Raw genomic sequence first — 22,198 nt, forward strand, 5'->3', positions numbered from 1 at the left:
ACCTCATTAATTTTCTTTTTATTCCTCCCAAAATTTTAAAAAAAATCTAAAATTGAATATAATTCCTGATGGTATTTAATTAGTTTTGGAGTCAAAGATAATAGTTTCAGTATAGTTTTAGTTTTTCGAACAGGTTTGTTATTTTATTTCAGTTTACTAAGTCGTTTTTTTCTTGACTAGTTTTGGATTAGTCTCCCAGCACCATTTTAGTGTGTCGGACCCCTTTTTCCTAGCTATATATCCCCCCCCCAGCCTAAGATAACCTGGGTTCACCCAATAGGTGACAAATTAACAATAAAACCTAGACCTGTGGAAAAAACAGTACATTACCAGCCAGACAAGTACTGGATGACATTGCAAATTTTTCTCGTACTGCACTGTATACAGGAAGTCAAACCAAGGGCAACTAAATCTGTCAGCTGTGTCTGGGTCTTGTGGCATTGTTTTCTTTTTTTGGAGTTGTCGAAAGATACCCCAGCCGGCGGACAAACGAGGCCCATTCTATTCAGGCTGCTATGTCTGGGCTGTGATTTTTTTTTTTTTTCTTCTTTTTCCTATGGCTAAATGCATGGCTTAGGCAGTGAGGTCAGTCCCTCCCCTCCCACACAATGCCCCATTCACTGCCTGGTGTCAGTTAACTCATTATGTAGTGCTCCGGTTCCCTCCTCAGAGAAAAGGTCAGATGATCCTCCTTCAGGGAAACACAAGCTTTTGGACGCTAATAAATTCCACTGTCTGCGTGTTGCGCATTTTGGTTTTAAATGAAAATACATTGTCATCTATGCCTCGGGCTACTGTGGAAACAAATACTGGTTCTGGTGACACACTGAAAGCTCACGGAATCCTTTTTTTAAGACCAAATTGGATGCAGGACGTTGTTCGCAGTCCCACAAAATCCAATTTAGCTTAGACATTTAGTTGGCTCTATAGAAACATCAAAGACAATTCAGCTACTAAGCATTATGCGTTGACTTATAATACGTGGCAAGGTGATGTTATAGCTTACTTATGGAAAGGGAAATCTTTTCAGCCAAATCTCATTCATCTTCAGAGCTGAGTTAACCTGAACACTTTTTGTCAGCACTTTTAAAATCAACTTAGGTAATGAGTTCACAAAGGGCGTTGCGTTGATTGCATGTACGCATATTTACAGAACTCTAGCTTGTTGTTGGTGTATCAAGGCCTCAGGGCCCCATCTTATGGAAGAAAAAAACCAACTTTGTCAGAACACATACTGATGATCTGTCTCGTTCTCATCTCTTTCTCTCTTTCTTTCCTTTCTTTTACTCTTTCTCTCCTTCTTTCTCACTCTCCTCCCCCAGTCCTCCTCCTCCTCCCAGGAGCACTTGCACCAGCTGCCCTTCCAGCCCACGGCAGATGAGCTTAATTTCCTGTTTAAACACTTCCGGAGCACAGAGAGTTTGGCGGACGAGGAAGGGCAGCCTTCATCCCTTGTGAGGCTCCGCTCCCGCAGTCTTAGGTAGGCACGCCACCAATCAGACCACCAACACACTTAAAGGGACCGTTCGCCCCCAGATAAAGGTTTTTCAGATGTTCCTAATGCATTTATGAATCTACACAACAGTTGAAGTGTTAAAAGAAAGATTCAAAATAAAATTGTATTTGTCCCATGCGCCAAATACAACAGGTGTATACTTTACCGTGAAATGCTTACTTAGATTCCCCCATTTTGAATTATTGTTTTTGCGCCTTTCTCATTTCATGTTTTCATTTGTATCTCAGCCATTGCCGTTCAAGGAGGCAGAAATCCACCTGGTATGATGTAGAATTGTGATAAACTACACTGGAAATTCAATAGGAATACTACTTTTAGATCGAAAACGTCAATCATGCATTTCAAATTTCAATACTGTTCGATGTCATAACGCAGAAGGTTGTCTTCTCTCGAATGAGCCATTGATCATATAACTAGCTACTTCACATGCTGATATTAACTTTCAAATTGTTGTGTGTAGCTACGTTTGTTTGCTTGCTAGCTAGCTAGCCAGCCAGCCAGCCTAAAGAGAGCATTGCGTTGTTGGTTTTGTAGTGGAGTTGAGCTGCAACAGATTTCCACAACGATTTTCACGTTGCTACCAACCTTATTATAACTACAAAATTAAACATTTGTTCACCAAAAGTATTGTTCTCACATATTAGTGTTATTTAATACTGTAAATGATAGGAATTTGTTTTTTTTGCTAGGTACCGTGAGCTTGCGCTAGTCGGCTGTACCTGCGCCAAAACTACAGCATTGTTCATCCTATAGCTTGCTCGACAATATCTTTTTAAATAGTTAGCCACATTTTTTCAGCACTTTTTATTTAATTTTCGTGACTCATTTTCTCATGCTTTCCCTTGTCTCTCTGCAAATCAAATGTTATTTGTCCCATCCCGCCACCTTACTGTGAAATGCTTACTTACAAGCCCTTAACCAACAATGAAGTTTTAACCTCTATGGGCTATGTGGGACGCAAGCGTCCCACCCCTGGTACACCCAATCAACAACAGGTGAAATATCAAGAGCGCCAAATTTGAAAACAATTAAATGTCATAATTCAAATTTCTCAAACATACAACTATCTTACACCCTTTGAAAGATAAATATCTCCTTAATCTAACCACGTTGTCCGATTTCAAAAAGGCTTTACGGCAAAAGCATAAAGTTAGATTATGTTAGGAGAGTACATTGACAATAGTTGTGTGTAATGTTTTGTCAATTCAAAGACAGGCGTCACCAAAAGCAGAAAACCAGCTAAAATGATGCACTGACCTTTGACAATCTCCATCAGATGACACTCCTAGGACATTATGTTAGACAATGCATGCATTTTTTGTTCTATCAAGTTCATATTTATATCCAAAAACAGCGTTTTACTATGGCATTGATGTTGAGGAAATCGTTTCCCTCCAATAACCTCCAGTCAAGCAGCACAACAAATTAAATAATTACTGTTCGAAAACATTGGTAAAATATTATATTGTCATTCAAAGAATTATAGATTTACATCTCTTGAACGCAACCGGATTGCCAGATTTAAAAATAACCTTACTGGGAAATCACACTTTGCAATAATCTGAGCACTGCGCCCAGAAAAATACGCTTTGTGATACAGACTGACCGCCATGTTGGAGAGATCGAAAATACTATGTAAATAATCCATTACCTTTGATTCTCTTCATCAGATGTCACTTCCAGGAATCCCAGGTCCATAACAAATGTAGTTTTGTTCGAAAAAGCTCATTTATGTCCAAAAAGCTCCGTGTTGTTAGCACATGATCTATGCCAGCCGGACTTCTCGTCATGAACGAGGGGGAATAAAATATTTACGTTCGTTCAAACATGTCAAACGTCATTAGTGCCTTTTTTAACCAGAACATGAATAATATTCAAGGCGGACGTTTGCATTCTCTTTTAAAACATTTTGGGACGACAGTCACCCAACATGCCAACCTCCAGCCCAGTCTCAAAACACTTTCTAAAGACTGGTGACATCTAGTGGAAGCCATAGGAAGTGCTCAACAATTAATAAGCCCCTGTGTGTTTCAATGGCATAGGCTTAAAGGTAATTCAACACATCAGGTATCCACTTCCTGTCAGAATTTGTCTCAGGGTTTTGACTGCCATATGAGTTCTGTTATACTTAAAGACACCATTCAAACAGTTTTAGAAAATTCAGAGTGTTTTCTATCCAAACCTGAACAATAATATGCATATTCTAGCTTCTGAGTTGGTGTAGGAGGCAGTTAAAAATGGGCACATATTTTTTTCAAAATTCTCAATACTGCCCCCTAGCCCCAACAGGAAAGTGTTAACATATTTACTAAATAAAATAAGAGCAACAATAAAATAATGAGGCTATATACAGGGGGTACTGAGTCAATGTGTGGGGGTACAGGTTAGTCGAGGTAATATGTACATGTAGGTAGCTGAGAGAACAGTCTATGACTAGGGTGGCTGGAATCTTTGACAATTTAAGGCCTTCCTCTTACACCCCCTGGTATAGAGGTCCTGGATGGCAGGAAGCTTGACCCCAGTGATGTACTAGGCCGTACGCACTACCCTCTGTAGAGTCTCTGACCACCTCCCTATAGGCTGTCTCAATGTTGTCGGTGATCAGGCCAACCACCGTTGTGTCAACGGCAAACTTAATGATGGTGTTGGAGTCGTGCCTGGCAGTGCAGTAATGAGTGAAAAGGGAGTACAGGCGGGGACTAAGCACGCACCCCAGAGGGGCCCCTGTGTTGAGGATCAGTGTGGCAAATGTTGTTACCTACCCTTACCACCTGGGGGCGGCCCGTTAGGAAGTCCAGGATCCAGTTGCAGAGGGGGGTGTTTAGTCACAGGGTCCTTAGCTTAGTGATGAGCTTTGAGGGCACTATGGTGTTGACTACAGCTTGGCATTCAATGAACAGCATTCTCACGTAGGTGTTCCTTTTGTCCAGGTGGGAAAGGGCAGTGTGGAGTGCTATAGAGATTGCATCATCTGTTGTGGTGGTATGCAAATTTAAGTGGCAGCAGACATGTAGTGAGCAATATGTTCCCAGATAGCACACACATCTGCCCAACGTAGGCACGATGTCTACAGGATTCATTGGGAAGATGCAGTTTAGACAGCGTTTGTTCGTCGGCAAGATGTCTTGCAGATCTATGTAGCATTCTAAGTTCTACATTGTTTATACTGTACGTTGGCCAGACATCACGACTCTATTCTGTCTCGCTGACGTCTTCCCAAGGTGCCAACCCTCTCCAAACGACATACTCCCCACGCAATTTGATACGTAGGCCAAAGTTGTGCGTGTGATCTAGAATCATGAGAAATCGCAATACTGTACATAAGTATTGCGACTATATCGTATTGTGAGGTCCCTGGCAATTCCCAGCCCTTGCAAATAGCCACTTTTTCGATAAGCCTTCGTTTTTTTACTGAATGAAAACATACTAGAAAATAGATGGTATTCATGTTATGATTAATCTCTCGTGGACTGACGAAACGGCGAGATCCTGTCCATGTTCACATAGAATTATGTGACTACGAGCAGCAGTAGTTCCTGGTTTTGGGTTTTCGTTGTTGCTTATTTGGACGACTCAAGATTGAGCGAAGGCGGTGTTTAAACTGGTGCAGTGATTTTCAAGCCCATGTGCGGATGGTAAATGGTTTCCATTAGATTCCACAGCCACAAAGTCAGAATTGGCTGTATCGTAAAAAAAAATGTATGAAAACAAAAATGTTCTTTTGGCCATGATAAACACTGAAATTTAGTGAAGGGAGGGGATTGGCTGATCGTTTCTGTTTGCAAGGGAGGAGACTTAGCTTCTTTGCAAAAAGGTAATCGCAATAGTGAATGGCATTCTCCCAAGACGTAAAACAAGAAATGAGACTTTTGCAACAATTTTACTTCTGGGTAACTGAGATTGTCATGATTTGCTTCTCACTCACAATTCTTTCACATTGGTTTCGGTTCGTATCTATGCACAGAGGTGAAGGCTTTTGCATCTGCTATGCATAAAGCTATTGACGACTGAGATTGGTGACTACATCCAGCCATCCAGTCTCTACTTGCATCAATAAAAAAAATGGACCCTTTTCTACACTTCTGCTACTCGCTGTTTTATTATCTATACATAGTCACTTCACCCCCACCTACATGTACAAATTACCTCAACTAACTTGTACCCCCGCACACTGACTCGGTACAGGTACCCCCTATATATAGCCTCGTTATTGTTACTTTTTATTTTCGTCTACTTGGTAAATATTTTCTTAACTCTTTTTGAACTGCACTGTTGGTTAAGGGCTTGTAAGTAAGCGTTTCACGGTAAAGTCTACAATTGTTGTATTCGGCGCATGTGACAAGTAAAGTTTGATTTGAAAAAGCAAAGGTGTCAGTCAGCCGCAATTATGAAATGGTGTTCTGGACAAATGTTTATTTTTACCGGTTATGGGGATCCCCACAACCTTACTATTTTTAACTGATGCGACTGTCCTGGTTTATTAATAAAGGGAAAACTCTACTTCATATTCATCTCCAGCACTACATCTACAGTGCCTTTGGAAAGTATTGACCCCTTGACTTTTTCCACATTGTTACATTATAGCCTTATTCTAAAATGAATGTAAAAAATCTACTCAATACCCCATAATGACAAAGCAAAAAAAGGTTTTAGCAAATTTATTAAAAATAGAAAAACAAAATATTACATTTACATAAGTATTCAGACCCTTTACTCAGTACTTTATTGAAGCACCTTTGCCAGTGATTACAGCCTCGAGTCTTCTTGGTTATGACTCTACGAGCTTGGCACACCTTATATTTTGGGAGTTTCTCCCATTCTTCTCTGCAGATCCTCTCAAGCTCTGTCAGGTTTGATGGGAAGCGACGCTGCACAGCTATTTTTAGGTCTCTCCAGAGATGTTCCATCGGGTTCAGGTCCGGGCTCTGGCTGGGACACTCAAGGACATTCAGAGACTTGTCCCAAAGCCACTCCTGCGTTGTCTTGGCTGTGTGCTTTGGGTTGTTGTCCTGTTAGGTGTACCTTCGCCCCAGCCTGAGGTCCTGAGTACTCTGGAACAGGTTTTCATCAAGGATCTCTAGTCTCCCAGTCCCTGCCGCAGCAAAACATCCCACAGCATGATGCTGCCACCACCATGCTTCACCGTAGGGATGGTATCAGGTTTCTTCCAGACGTGTTGCTTGGCATTCAGGCCAAAGAGTTCAATCTTGGTTTCGTCAGACCAGAGAATTTTGTTTCTCATGGTCTGAGAGACTTTAGGTGCCTTTTGGAAATCTCCAAGCAAGCTGTCATGTGCCTTTTTACTGAAGAGTGGCTTCCATCTAGCCTCTGCCATAGAGGCCTGTTTGGAGGAGTGCTGCAGAGATGGTTGTCCTTCTGAAAGGTTCTCCCATCTCCACAGAGGAACGCTAGAGCTCGGTCAGAATGCCCATTGGGTTCTTCGTCACCTCCTTGACCAAGGCTCTTCTCCCCTGATTGCTCAGTTTAGCCAGGCGGCCAGCTCTAGGTAGAGTCTTTTTGGTTGCAAATTTCTTCCATTTAAGAATGATGGCGGCCACAGTATTCTTGGGGACCTTCAATGCTGCAGACATTTTTTTTGATACCCTTCCGCAGATCTGTGCCTCGACACAATCCTGTCTCGGAGCTATATGGACAATTCCTTCGACCTCATTGCTTGGTTTTTGCTCTGACATGCACTGTCAACTGTGGTACCTTTTTATATAGACAGGTGTGTGCCTTTCCAAATCAAGTCCAATCAATTGAATTTACCACAGGTGGACTCCAATCAAGTTGTAGAAACATCTTAAGGATGATTAATGGAAACAGGATGCACATGAGCTCAATTTTGAGTCTCATATCATATTGTCTAAATACTTACGTAAATAAGTTATTTGTTTTTATTTTTTTCATCCAAAATGTCTAAACCTGTTTTCGCTTGGTCATTATGGGTTACTGTGTGTAGATTTGAGGATTTTTATTTATTTAGTCCGTTTTAGAATAAGGATGTAATATAACAAAATGTAGAAAAGGGAAGTGGTCTTAAATATTTTATGAAGGCACTGTATGTGAAAATGGTGCGTTTCTATGTGTTGTAGTAAAATAGAATAAAAAATGAGCTAGGCAAGTCAGTTAAAACCTCTTCGGGCTAGGGGGTGGTATTTTCACGTCCGGATGAAATGCGTGCCCAAAGTAAACTGCCTGCTACTCAGGCCCAGAAGCTAGGATATGCATGTAATTGGTAGATTTGGATATAAAACACTCTAAAGTTTCTAAAACTGTTAAAATTATGTCTGTGTATAACATCCAGGAATTTTTGTTGAGGTGACGGTTTTCAATTGGTTTTCTATGTGAATCTAGATTTCTGAGGCATCTGGTTGCAGTTCCTAGGGCTTCCACTAGATGTCAACAGTCTTTAGAAATTGGTTGATGGTTTTCCTTTGAGAAATGAAGAAGTAGCCCTTTCCTTTCTGGGTGTATAGCCAAGTGGACTGTTTTGTTTGGGACGTGGGACCTGAAGCTTGTTCCACTTTAATTTTATCTGCTATTGAACACAGTTTATCCCGTCTTAAATTTAACGATTATTTACGTTTTAAAATACCTCAAGTTGGATTAGGAGAGTTGTTTGGACAAAGTTTACAGGTAACTTATTAGATTTTTTTTGTAGTCATATTGGGCGAGTTGGAACCGGTGTTTTTCTGAATCAAACGCGCTAAATAAATGGACATTTTGGAGATATAACGACGGAATTTATCGAGCAAAAGGACCATTTGTGATGTTTGGAACATTTTGGAGTGCCAACAGAAGATCTTCAAAGGTAAGGCATGAATTATATCGTTATTTCTGAGTTTTGTGTCGTGCCTGGCGGATTGAAATATGATTGTCATGTGTTTGAATGATGGGGTGCTGTCCTCAGATGCGTGGTTTGCTTTTGCCATACAGCCTTTTTGAAATCTGACATGGTGGGTGGATTAACAAGAAGTTAAGCTTTAATTTGGTGTATTGCACTTGTGATTGTATGAAAGTCAAATATTTCAATTTTTTTATTTTATTTCACGCTCTGCAATTTCACTGGATGTTGAAATTGCTAGCGGAACCCCTAGCCATAACATTAAGAACAAATTCTTGTTTACAATGAAGGCCTACACCGGCCAAACCCAGACGATGCTGGGCCAATGGGAGTCCCATAGGGCGGCGCACAAATCATGGCTGGTTGTGATACAGCCTGGATGGAGGAAGATGTGTTTCCAATGACATCAGTGTGCATCCTGTGATTTTTGACCAAATGTGAGTAGGCATTGTCTACTAATTGGTTGATGTCATTGGAAACACTTATATATCGTTATCTTTTTTTACTACAAAACATAGAAATGTGCCATTTTAAACACAGTATGTTGATGTTAAGTTGGTGCTGTGAGCCCCACACTTCGGACACCCATGTAAGACAGCAAGGTTGTGGCAAGTGGCATTTGATACATGTTTTCTCTGCTTACAGTTGAACTACTAGTCTTTTTAAAATTGCTTATAATCGTGCTATAATCCCAAGTCCCACAATGTGAGTGATTTTATGAATTGTTTTCTTCCTCCAGCCCTGGTCGGACATGCGGCAGCTTTGATAATGAGATTGTAATGATGAATCACGTTTACAAAGAGCGTTTTCCCAAGGTAGGTATTATTATTTTCTGACTAACCCCACTTATTTTCCCTAGCACATCAATAGATTCATCGTCTTCACAAAATACTTTTGTGTCCACTTTTATATGTAGCTTTTATCTGCTTTTCATTTGCCAGTCTTATCTTGGAGATGATTCAATCTTTTTAATTATCTATGATGTGCTTTGTGACGTGCGTTGTTTGTGGTGCACACTTTCTCTAAAGTTTATCGTAACAGTTGATGTGATCTCCAGGCCACAGCTCAGATGGAGGGGCGTCTGTTGGACATCCTCGCTGACTGCTCCCCAGACTGCACCCTGCCTCTGGCTGACGGCGTGTTGGGCTTCATCCAGCACCAGCTAGTGGAGCTGGCCAGAGACTGCCTGGACAAGTCCCAGATGGGCCAGGTCACCTCGTGCTACTTCATGGAGCTGCAGGAGAAACTGGAGAAACTACTGCATGAGGTGAGGTTCTCTCCAGAACAACTCAGCAAAAGTCTAATGCAATATGTGTGCATGAGGTAGGCTCTCTCATAGAAATAGCTTTACATGAGCGTATTCAGGGACGGAGCTTTTTAGCACTGTCAAATTGCCGTGGTCTGAGGAGCTGCTCTCATTTCTATTGGCTCTCTCCTGAACGACTCCGTTAAGTCTGATGCAGTATGTGGACTGTTCCCTGAAACGGGTGCCTTTTTGGACATGCGCGTTTTTAAGAAATTAACTTAAATGCCTGTTCTTTCAACATTCAGTTGCATGGAGGATATGTTTAGCCTATGGGGGGGGGGGGGGGGGGGAATACATTTTCCCATCTCAGGCATTAAAAGCCTATGAAGGTAGAGCTTTTTATATGAACTTGTACCACGCTGTCTGTTAAACCCTATTATGGAAGCCGCCTAACTCTTTGAGATAAATCAAACGTTTTGTCATGGTTCAAGTATTCCTTGTACAAATAAACTTGCATATAATATAATACTGATAACGTTACCGTTGGGCCTCTGACAGGGTTGATGATGACAGGGTTGATGATGACAGGGTTGATGATGACAGGGTTGATGATGACAGGGTTGATGATGACAGGGTTGATGATGACAGGGTTGATGTTTTAGGTGAAGATCGGCCATTACTCCTCATGTGGTGAAAACCATGGAACCACATAGTGTTCATGGAATTGGGAATTATACTTATGTTCCACACCTAATGAAAGTCAAATCAAAGTTTTCCAAAAATGTATTGAGCAAATGGGTTTGCTGTGTTGAGCTCGACCACTTCAGTCAAAGCTAAAACAATTATAAATAGGCCAAAAAGGAAGACGACTTACTTCCTTTTCTACCATGCTGTTCAGAGAACTCAAACGATGTCCCCTGTGAATCATTTAACTTGGTGGCATGGGGTCCATTATTTTAAAGGGGTAAATTGTTTCCATAACAGGGTGGCCTTAAAATGAGGGACAGATGTAAATGCATCACTAATCACATGAATATAAACCATCTTCAGAAATGACTTTTGTCAAAGCAGCAAAATAACGAGGCCTTTACAATGTTGGTGAAACCTTTGAGGCATTTTGGGATTAAGTGTGTTGACATCGTCCTTGAAGTGACACAGGGTTGATGGAGGGACATCATACCCCCCAAAAAATGCTAACCTCCCCTGTTATTGGTAATGGTGAGAGGTTAGCATGTTTTGGGTGTATATTTATTCCAGTGGGTCAGAAGTTTACATATACTAAGTTGACTGTGCCTGTGGATATATTTAAAGGCCTACCTTCAAACTCAGTGCCTCTTTGCTTGACATCATGGGAAAATCAAAAGAAATAAGCCAAGACCTCAGGAAAAAAATTGTAGGCCTTCACAAGTCTGGGTCATCCTTGGGAGCAATTTCCAAATGCCTGAAGGTACCACGTTCATCTGTACAAACAATAGTACGCAAGTATAAACGCCGTGGGACCACGCAGCCATCATACCGCTCAGGAAGGAGACGCGTTCTGTCTCCTAGAGATGAACGTACTTTGGTGCGAAAAGTGCAAATCAATCCCAGAACAACAGAAAAGGACCTTGTGAAGATGCTGGAGGAAATGGGTACAAAAGTATCTATATCCACAGTAAAACAAGTCCAATATCGACATAACCTGAAAGGCCGCTCAGCAAGGAAGAAGCCACTGCTCCAAAACCGCAATAAACAAGCCAGACTACGGTTTGCAATTGCACATGGGGACAAAGATCGTACTTTTTGGAGAAATGTCCTCTGGTCTGATGTAACAAAAATGGAACTGTTTGGCCATAATGACCATCGTTATGTTTGGAGGAAAAAGGGGGATGCTCGCAAGACGGAGAACACCATCCCAGCCATGAAGCACGGGGGTGGCAGCATCATGTTGTGGGGGTGCTTTGTTGCAGGAGGGACTGGTGCACTTCACAAAATAGATGGCATCATGAGGATGGAAAATTATGTGGATATATTGAAACAACATCTCAAGGCATCAGTCAGGAAGTTAAGGCTTGGTCGCAAATGGGTCTTCCAAATGGACAATGACCCCAAGCATACTTCCAAAGTTGTGGCAAAATGGCTTAAGGACAACAAAGTCAAGGTATTGGAGTGGCCATCACAAAGCCCTGACCTCAATCCTATAGAAAATTTGTGGGCAGACCTGAAGAAGTGTGTGCGATCAAGGAGGCCTACAAACCTGACTCAGTTACACCAGCTCTGTCAGGAGGAATGGGCTAAAAATTCACCCAATTTATTGTGGGAAGCTTGTGGAAGGCTACCCTAAACATTTGAACCAAGTTAAACAATTCAAAGGCAATGCTACCAAATACTAATTGAGTGTATGTAAACTTCTGACCCACTGGGAATGTGATGAAAGAAATAAAAGCTGAAATTAATCACTCTACTATTATTCTGACATTTCACATTCTTAAAATAAAGTGGTGATCCTAACTGACCTAGGACAGGGAATGTTTACTAGGATTAAATGTCAGGTATTGTGAAACTGAGTATAAATGTATTTGGCCAAGGTGTATGTTAACTGACTTCAACTAGTTTCCCATAGTCTGATGTAATATTTACACCCAAGTAACGCATGCTTGTATCAGTCCACTTAAATGTGTAGTTGTCTTTGACACTTGAGGGTGCGTCACAGCAATAGTTTTACAAATGTTTATTTTATAGCCTGATGTAGCACTCTTCACCTATTAATTTGAATATATTTGGAATCGTTGTCTCAGCCTCTTATGTACAGGATTCTTCAAGACCCAGTAGCGGGGCATCCGTTTATCATTTCTCTAGAGTAGCCTTTATGCCATCGATAGAGATTTGTGTTTTGCCGAGTGAGGTGGCTGTTAATCGTCGAAATAACATCAATTCTGCCATGAGAGGTGAACCTCCGCCATCACTGTTTCAGCTGTGATGGTGGCCTCCACCACCTCGTGGAGTTGGGCTCGTTGAGCGACTTGAACACGGTGAACATAGCGGATTATCTTCTTTGGTGCCGTCTTTCACTTGAATACTTACCCTTACTCATTGCCAGTCCAATTTTAGAAGGTCAAATATGTACTTTTAACTTGTGGAGTGTAACTTAGGCCAAAATTGTCAGAGCTTGATCAGCACACAGCCTTTCCCCAGAATTCCATGCAGGAAGTCCCTTTGTAATTTATTTTCTACATAATGTTGATGGTACCGTCTCTTATGACCGAAAAGAGCTTCTGGACATCAGAAAAGCAATTACTCACCTCGAATTGGATGAATAATTTTTCTTTCATTAGTTGCACGGGAAGGATATACTCAACACCCGAACAGGCCCTCATCCCCATCATTCGCTGGAGAAAGAAAGAGATTGTGGTGCCTTGTGAGGATAAGGCGACGAGTGACTAATCTGCCTTTACCATCAGTACTGTTAGCGAACATTCAATCGCTGTAAAATAAATGGGACGAACTGAAAGCACGTATATCCTACCAACGGGACATTAAACACTGTAATATCTTATGTTTCACCGAGTCGTGGCTGAACGACAACATTAATAACATACAGCTGGCGGGTTTTACACTGTACTGGCAGGATAGAACGTCAGCCTCTTCTTTTTTTGAGGGCCCATGTCAAATCAGACATGTGGAGGTCTACAACAACAGAAATATTTGAGTTCTTGGCTGATTTTTCTTTTGATTTCCCCATGTTTCCCAAAGAGGCACTGAGTTTGAAGGTGGGCCTTTTAATGCATCCACCGGTACACCTCCAATTGACTCAAATGATGTCAATTAGCCTATCAGAAGCTTCTAAAACCATGATTTTCTGGAATTTTCCAAGCTGTTTAAAGGCACAGTCAACTTACTGTATGTAAACGTCTGACCCACTGTATTTGTGATACAGTGAAATAATCTGTTAACAATTGTTGGAAAAATGACTTGTGTCATGCGCAAAGTTGATGTCCTAACCGACTTGCCAAAACTATAGTTTGTTAACGAGAAATTTGTGGAGTGGTTGAAAAACGAGTTTTAATGACTCCAACCTAAGTGTATGTAAACTTCCGACTTCAACTGTGTGTTTTGAACTACCTCCCTGTGATTAGTAAAATCACTGAAGATCTAGACTGTTGGATGCCCCTCCCTATATCTCTAGCAGGTCGGGTTGCTTCAGTGAAAGAGTAGTCTTGGTAAGACATTCATTATCTGTGTTCAATGCTTCCTGTGAAAAATCCCTGCTATAACTTTTACTCGCCTAAATGCCGCTAAAAGCACTTTTTTTTTTTTTTGTGCAAAAATAAAAAGGCTCGTGTTAGTTATAAAAACTACAGCTGTTCAAAGAATTAGGTGGGCTTGGCCTCCCTAACCTTAAATCATATTACTGGGCAGTGCAACTTAATCACATAGCATTGTGGATTCAACAACCAAAGGATTTGTCATGGGTTGAAATTGAGTCAATATTGTGATATGCCTTTACATTGTCTTCTCTTTATAGCAGACCCTATTTCTATGGTTCGGCTTAAACAAAACCCAATTATTACTCTTACATTGAAGACATGGAGGGAGGTTCAACGCCAATATAAACTGAGTAATTACATTTCTAGACACATGCCTATATTTCACAACCCAGCTTTTCTCCCTGCTAATATGTCCCAAGGATTTAGGGAATGGGAAAAGAGAGGGCTTTGTAGAGTGTCATAACTATTCAAAGGCTCAATTAAAAAAATTATATCATTTCAAGAAATCCAGGAGGAATTCATATATCCCAAACAAATTTTTATAGGTACCTTCAAGTAAGTCAATTAATTGTTAAAAAAAGGATTGTTACAAAAAATGACTGAGCCAATTACACCTATTGACAAGATGATTGGAGCACTTTATCAAGGGGAAAACATTGGAACCATTTCAAATTTTTATCACTATCCTTAACATTCCAATATTATCTTTAGATAATCTTAGGAACACATAGCAGGTTGAATTACAGGTGCAGATATCAGAGGAGAGTTGGGGAAATGTATGGAAAACACGATATAAAGCCACTCCATGTAACCGAACAAGGAAGTTTCAATTCAAAGTATTACATCGTTTTTTACATGTATTTTTTTTAGCCCTGATATTCCTTTTTTAATTTTATAAAGTTTCAGCTACGTGTTGGACGCAGTGTGGACAAATGGGTACTTTATCACATATTTTGGCAATGTCCAAAAATAGTATTTTTGGTCTGAAATTCTCCATGTTATTTAGGACATCACAGGTATTAGTTTTCAACCGGACCCATGTCATTTCCTCCTAGGTATTGTTCCTGTGGATACACTCCAATCCTCTCCACTTAAATTGATAGTCTTATCAGCAGCAATGAAATGTGTAACAAAATGCTGTAAAAATGAACATGCACCCTCAAAAGATATGTGGTTAGGTCTATGCGGGGAACTTGCTGACATGGAGAGAATTACATCAGTCTTGCAACATAGACAGCATAGGTATGAAGGTGTCTGGTCAGAGTTCCTGACATATCGTACGTGTCTTATTCTGTCATTTTTGTGTGGCTTTTTGTTTGTTTGTTTGTGGCTTAATCCAAGTGGTATACTTATTCATAATCTTGAAATATTTGCTCTATACAGCCAAAATGTACCCTTAACGTGTGAATGTAACTATGCTCCTTAGTAAAGAGAGCAAAGATAAGTTGTGTATGTATGGTGCATGCTCTTTAATAAAAAGTTACAATGTGAAAAAACAAACAAAATAGCACGGTTGGTTACGAGCCAATAAAACGGCAGCCATCCCCTCAGGCGCCATCATGTTGTTGTTATTAATAATATGGACAAAAGAGCGAGACCTATTTTAATTTGTCAAACTGCAGCAGAGCATCAATCGTGTCACCAGAATAAGACCCTCAATATTTATTGGAAAAGAGCGTCAAGCGCAACGCCATGCACTTTCACTACCCTGTGAAGAGCATCATAATTTACGTAGTCTGTAGCCTAAAACTGCATGTTTTCCCGTGTTGTAATGGCAGGACCACACATGTAATTGCGTGACTCCAAGTTTACTTCAATGGTTGGATGGTTATTTTATTAATATTTGCGCAGAAATATTTTTACTGCCCATTCTCACACAATTCATTATACAGACACACACATATCCCACCTTTCCTATGTTATTGGCACGTTCACTGTCCTCAAACTCCCTGCCATAAATCAGCCAAGGCGCAGCGTGCAGGTAATTCCACATTCTTTACTGCAGAAAACCAAACAAAACAATAAACAGAAAGAAACGTGACGCAACTGTGGAGCACACAAAACACTCACAGAAATAATAATTACCCACAAACACAGGTGGGGAAAAGGCTGCCTAAGTATGATTCCCAATCAGAGACAATGATAGACAGCTGCCTCTGTTGGGAACCATACCCAGCCAAAACAAAGAAATACGAAAACTAGATTGCCCACAACACACCCTGACCTAACCAAAACAAAACGGCTCTCTAAGGTCAGGGCGTGACACCCATTTTGTTTTGTCGCCATTAGGAACGTTTACCGACACTTGTTGTTTTATCCGATACAGTGCATTCGGAAAGCATTAAGTCCCCTTTTTCCACATTTTGATACGTTACAGCCTTATTCTAAAATTGATTAAATTGTTTTTTTCCCCCCTCAATCTACACACACTACCCCATAATGGCGAAGCAAAAAGTTTTAGACATTTCTGCAAATGTATTAAAAATGAGGAACCGCTATCACATTTACGTAAGTATTCAGACCCTTTATTCAGTACTTTGTTGAAGCACCTTTGGCAGCGATTACTGCCTTGAGTCTTCTTGGGTATGACGCTATAAGCTTGGCATACCTGTATTTGGGGAGTTTCTTCTCTGCAGATCCTCTCAAGCTCTGTCAGGTTGGATGGGGAGCGTCCCTGTACAGCTATTTTCGGGTCTCGAGATGTTCGATCAGGTTCAAGTCCAGGCTCTTGCTGGGCCACTCAAGGACATTCAGAGACTTAACCCAGAGGTACTCCTGCGTTGTCTTGGCTGTGTGCTTAGGTCCGTTGTCCAGCTGGAAGGTGAACCATCTGAGCTCGAGTGCACTGGAGCAGGTTTTCATCAATGATCTGTCTGTACTATGCTCCGTTCATCTTTCCCTAAGTCCTGACTGGTCTCCCAGTCCCTGCCGCTGAGAAACATCCCCACAGCATGATGCTGCCACCACCAAGCTTCACCATAGGGATGGTGCCAGGTTTACTCCAGACGTGACGCTTGGCATTCAGGCCAAAGACTTCAATTTTGGTTTTTTTTCACACCAGAGAATCTTGTTTCTCATTATCTGAGAGTCCTTTAGGTGCCTTTTGGCAAACTCCAAGTGGCCTGTCATGTGCCTTTTTACTTAGGCGTGGCTTCCGTCTGGCCACTCTACCATAAAGGCCTGATTGATGGAGTGCTGCAGAGATGGTTGTCCTTCCGGAAGGTTCTCCCATCTCCAAAGAGGAACTCTGGAGCTCTGTCAGTGACCATCGGATTCTTGGTCACCTCCTTGACCAAGACCCTTCTCCACCGATTGCTCAGTTTGGCCGGGCAGCGAGCTCTAGGGAGAGTCTTGATGGTTCCAAACGTATTCCATTGAAGAATAATGGAGGCCACAGTTCTTGGGGACCTTCAATGCTGCAGACTTTTTTTTTTGGTACCCTTCCCCAGATCTGTGCCTCGACACAATTCTGTCTCGGAGCTCTACGGACAATTCCTTTGTTTTTGCTCTGACATGCACTGTCAACTGTGGGACCTTATATAGACAGGTGTGTGCCTTTCCAAATCATGTCCAATCAATTTAATTTATGACAGGTGGACTCCAATACTTATGTAAATCCGTTATTTCTGTTTTTTATTTTGAATACATTTGCAAACAACATTTCTGAACCTGTTCACTTTGTCATTATGGGCTATTGTGTGTAGATTGATGAATTGTTTTTTAATCCATTTTCGAATAAGACTAACTTAACAAAATGTGCAAAAAGTTAAGGGTTCTGAATACTTTCCCAAATGTATGTACTTTAAGCGCATAAAAAAAGTTGGCTCGAATCCTGGTTATTGATTTAGACTTTTTAAAGGCTCCAGAGTCCTGTGTATTGAGAACAATAGATTGGAATTGGTCATTTGATACTGTAGGTTCTCGCCATGCTTTGATTCTAGACCATTAGTTGGCGCCTGCCAAATGGATCTCTCCAGTCTTAGATGTAATTGCTTAAGTAGGGCTCATTGCCTAATTTTCCATAGGACCAATGGCTTGTTTTTATTTTCTGCTTTGGTAGTTTTTTGGCAGTTTTCCCTTGTATGTCATACATTTTTTTTTTAAATATAGGACTCATCCGAGTTCATTCAGTCCACTTATAATGGTTTGTTTTTGTCCCAAGACCAAGGATGTACCATCTCTTCAAAAAAAAACGTCACATCCTAGACGGAATTACAGTATTATGCAACCCTGTCAGTGTTCATACACTTTGTTGTACTTTCTTGTTAGACGGTGTTGCAGGCTCCTCAGTATCTCCTATCACAATCACCATTTGTTAAAGCATCGACTACAACTTTGCAACTTAGATTTTTCAGAAAGATGATTGCCGGTCTCATGCCTTAAACATGATTCTGAGCTATTTCTGCCACATTTGTAATAACTTGAAACGGTGAATACTAAGCCAACTACCAACCGATTACTAATAGGAGCAGTTCAAAAACCTCTCTTTGACCCTAATCCTTAAAGGGGCAATCTGCAGTTCAAACAATAACGAAGATCAGGGATGGGGCTGGAGAAATGTAACCACTTTAAAATTCATAGACGGAGCTACCTCACAATTATAGTTTTCAATATGTTTTGATGCTATACAGTGTTTGTTTACAATTACATTTAAAAAAAATATAAAAAAATTACAAACTTAGATTTTGGGTTCTGATGGGGTGCAACAGTTGAACTAAGCTCATGAGGCATTCATAAGTTAGTCTTCAAGAATCAAAGGATAGATATCATTAATTTATAAGTCAAGAAATGTCTGTAGCAATCGCAGATTGTTCTCACTTAAAGGGTCAGTCTGGTTATTTGATTATGAAAGAATTAGTCATACTGTAAGTGTTCTATTTGATTATCGTTACTATACAGACTAAGCCACTGACATTTATAACAGATTATTTTGTAATGTTTCTATGGAGTTCCATACCAATGTATCGCAGTGGTGTCATGATTATAATTATTATTATGTTTTGGTGGATGCTTATGTACATGTATAATACAATGTGTCAATTGTATTATATTGTTTTGCATATCCCAACACCCTCAGAGTGGGGACGCTGCCAGGGTCAGACATTATCAACAGTGACCCTGGAGCATTTAGGGTTAAGTACCTTGCTCAGTGGGACAGGTTTTCACCTTGTCTTCTCGGGGATTCGAACTAGCGACCTTTCGGCTCAACGCTCTAACCGATAGGCTACTTTTTATAATTTATTTTACTTTTTATTTGGTAAATAATTTTCTTAACCCTTTCTTGAACTGCACTGTTGGTTAAGGGCTTGTAAGTAAGCATTTCACGGTAAGCTCTACACCTGTTTTATTCGGCGCGTGGGACAAATATAATTTGAATTGATTTACCTGCTGCCTATTGCATATACCAGGCATATAAGGTTCTGTATTGTTCTTGTCATGGTCATCAGGCGTATGAGCGGTCAGACAGTGAGGAAGTGACCGTCATCATCAAGCTAGTGAAGAAGATTCTCATCATTATCTCCAGGCCAGCCAGGTTACTGGAGTGTCTGGTAAGATTCCAACAATCATGAAAATATATATGTATTTTTTTTTCTTCTCCATTTCAGGAAGTGGTGCTCCTAAAGCAATCGCTAACCAACACAACTAATATGATACGTAACATCCACGATGCATTTTGCCCAGCCTCTGATGTTGTTAATCATTTTTCGTAGGTTAAGTACATTGAGCGCTAGACTTAAGTACTCCACCACCGAGTGTACTCACTAGCTTGTTACAGGGTCATAACACTAATAACCCTGGTATACATCGACCTATGTAATGCGAATCGTGATAACCAATATTCCTATGGTCTTTACACCACCAATAGGAGTTTAACCCAGAGGAGTTCTTGCACCGTCTGGAGGCAGCAGAGGACCACGCCAAGGTGGGCCAGGTCATCAAGACGGACATTCCCCGCTACATCATCAGCCAGCTGGGCCTCACCAGAGACCCTCTGGAAGGTACAGTACCGTGGGGCTTTTTCTTCCACCATCTCTTTTAATATGAAGCACGTTAGTGTTATTTTAAAACCTGGCTAAGCGGCTACCTGTTGATTCTCCCTTATTGTCTCAGAGTATAATGTGCAATAGATCAACTTGTGATCGCACTGAGTTGCGGAAGGGTGACAGTGTGAGGATGGCAAGGGTCATGTTCATCTGGGCATGCAAGATAAAGCACTTGCTACAGTGAAGGGGTGTTTCGTATTGTCCAGGTAGTCTCTACAGGTTTCAGTCTGTTTCCTTTCGTTTGGAGCCTGACAATTGTCTCTCTCCCACTGTTGTACTGTAGACATGGTCCACCTGGAGCAGACCTGCCCTGGTCACGGAGCGGCCTGCAGAGACGGTGACGACACTGGGGAGGTAAGGCAACCAGAAACAGTTTCACTGCAGGATAAGGTCAGCCCCATGATGGTTTAGAAAAAAGGGATGTAAAGCAATATATTAGCATAGTGTAGCGTGTACTGTGAAGGCCTATAGCATGAACGAGCACGTTCTAGAATTCGCTTGGCTTTAGATGAGATGCATAGAAGACCGTTAAGGAAGTTCTATAACTATATAACACATACTATGGCAATTACACGGCATGTTTAATCGTTTGGACCTGGCAAATGTGTTCAGGAGAAATTTGCTTTGTTCCTCAATTTTATCTCTTAGAACCGGGCAGCCTGCACTCCTTCTCGCAGGAAACCAGTTGAGAGCGACTTTGACACCCTCAAGCTCATCAGTAACGGGGCCTATGGGTGAGTACGAGCTCTTCGTTTGGAAGCGGTCTGTCTTTTTGAGGTAATCTGAGTGTGCAGAACACAGAAGTGAAACAGAAAGAGGATATCTTGAATGCGTGTGCTGCCATGCAGTTGGCCAAAATGCCAGAATGACATTTCTTCAACAAATACCACGCCAATATTTATGACCAACTGGCCAAATGCCTGTTCAAATATGTTGTTAGTGGACCAACTGTACCATATTAAGTACCATATTGTACACTATATGATTTTGGCCCTGATTTAGCTGTCCCAGACACGTTTTTAAGATCAGAGACAAAATACCCATGTCGTTGCTTACTCGAGGCACACGGCCGTCACAGGCGCTCGTTTATTGTGAGCGGGTCAGAGACCCAATCTGAGGGCTACCAATCCCGTCTTTGAGCAGTCCCGGACGTCCCGATTTTATTTTCAAACTCTGTTTGATTTATCAGCACAAAGTCCGCACTGTTCTTCTGGGTGAGATGTGCATTCTGGGTGAGATGTGCAACGACAAGTTTTGAGAACGGTGATCAGCAATAGCCAATGAGAGCTCGCCAGAGAAGACGCCAGTGAGATGACGATATTGTTTTGCGTCACCCAGAATGCGTAGACACTCGAACAGGAGCGACGACTATAACTAGTATGTGTCCGTACTTGCCTTTTAGCCAAAGTGTCAAGTCGTTACAGCTCTGATGTTCACAAGCAAATGTTATTCAGTAAAAAATATTAGCTAGAAATGTTTACTCTGTATGGCAAGCGTGAATGTCTGACTGAAAACGTTTTGAGGCTGCTTCAAGCCACCACTCGTTCTAGTTGCGTTAACAATGATGTGATTCGGTTGTTTTTCGCAAGACCGCGCGGTATCGACAATCCTCACGATCAAGTAAAGAATCTTGTAGTGTCTGACACCCAGTCTGTGCCACATTGTTTAGTGTGCGCACCGCTACGTTGGCGAGACAAAAAAAAAAACGACCGGAGAGACAATCGCGAGGCTCAGCGACGTTAGGGTTTAGAAAGTCGTGTAGTGTACACCCTGCATTGCTTACACTTGTCCAATCCTCTCAGATCTCCAAAAGTGACTAGGGGCTGTTTCTGAAAAGGGCCTGTGTCTTAATAGTTTTACAGAAGACTACTTCCTCTTTCATCTCCACTACACAATATGGCAAAAGCAATATGATGGATGCTTACTGGTCGTACTCTCTCACATCAGTGTAGAAGAAGTAATTTAAGACTGTTATAAGAAGCACCGAAGTAACTGACTTTTCTTCTCTCCATTTTCTTTCTCTCTCGCTCTCGGTCTCCCCTTCTCTCTCCTTTTCCGTGGTCGCAGTGCTGTGTTCCTGGTGAGGCACAGGGAGACCCGGCAGCGTTTTGCCATGAAGAAGATCAATCGGCAGAACCTGATGCTGAGGAATCAGATCCAGCAGGTATTTGTGGAGAGGGACATCCTGACTTTCGCTGAGAACCCCTTCGTCGTCTCCATGTTCTGCTCCTTCGAGACTCGCAGACACCTATGTATGGTCATGGAGTATGTAGAAGGTAGGTTCTTAATGAAGATATA

The 22,198-nt window shown here is 41.4% G+C and overlaps 1 protein-coding gene across 3 annotated transcripts in view; it reads left to right on the forward strand.

Annotated features, from left to right (window-relative positions):
• The window catches only part of LOC106568951 (microtubule-associated serine/threonine-protein kinase 3), a 60,108-nt gene that overhangs the window by 16,312 nt on the left and 21,598 nt on the right, over positions 1-22,198 (forward strand). For all 3 annotated transcript variants that reach the window (XM_082960752.1, XM_082960751.1, XM_082960750.1), the window contains 8 exons: positions 1,323-1,480; positions 9,103-9,178; positions 9,421-9,630; positions 19,304-19,405; positions 19,723-19,855; positions 20,184-20,254; positions 20,549-20,634; positions 21,968-22,176. In XM_082960752.1, the coding sequence (XP_082816878.1) occupies positions 1,323-1,480; positions 9,103-9,178; positions 9,421-9,630; positions 19,304-19,405; positions 19,723-19,855; positions 20,184-20,254; positions 20,549-20,634; positions 21,968-22,176 (1,045 nt within the window). The remainder of the gene's footprint in view (positions 1-1,322; positions 1,481-9,102; positions 9,179-9,420; positions 9,631-19,303; positions 19,406-19,722; positions 19,856-20,183; positions 20,255-20,548; positions 20,635-21,967; positions 22,177-22,198) is intronic.

Source organism: Salmo salar, chromosome 14 (assembly GCF_965601325.2).
Source record: "Salmo salar chromosome 14, fSalSal1, whole genome shotgun sequence".
In the NCBI taxonomy this organism is placed as follows: Eukaryota; Metazoa; Chordata; class Actinopteri; order Salmoniformes; family Salmonidae; genus Salmo; species Salmo salar.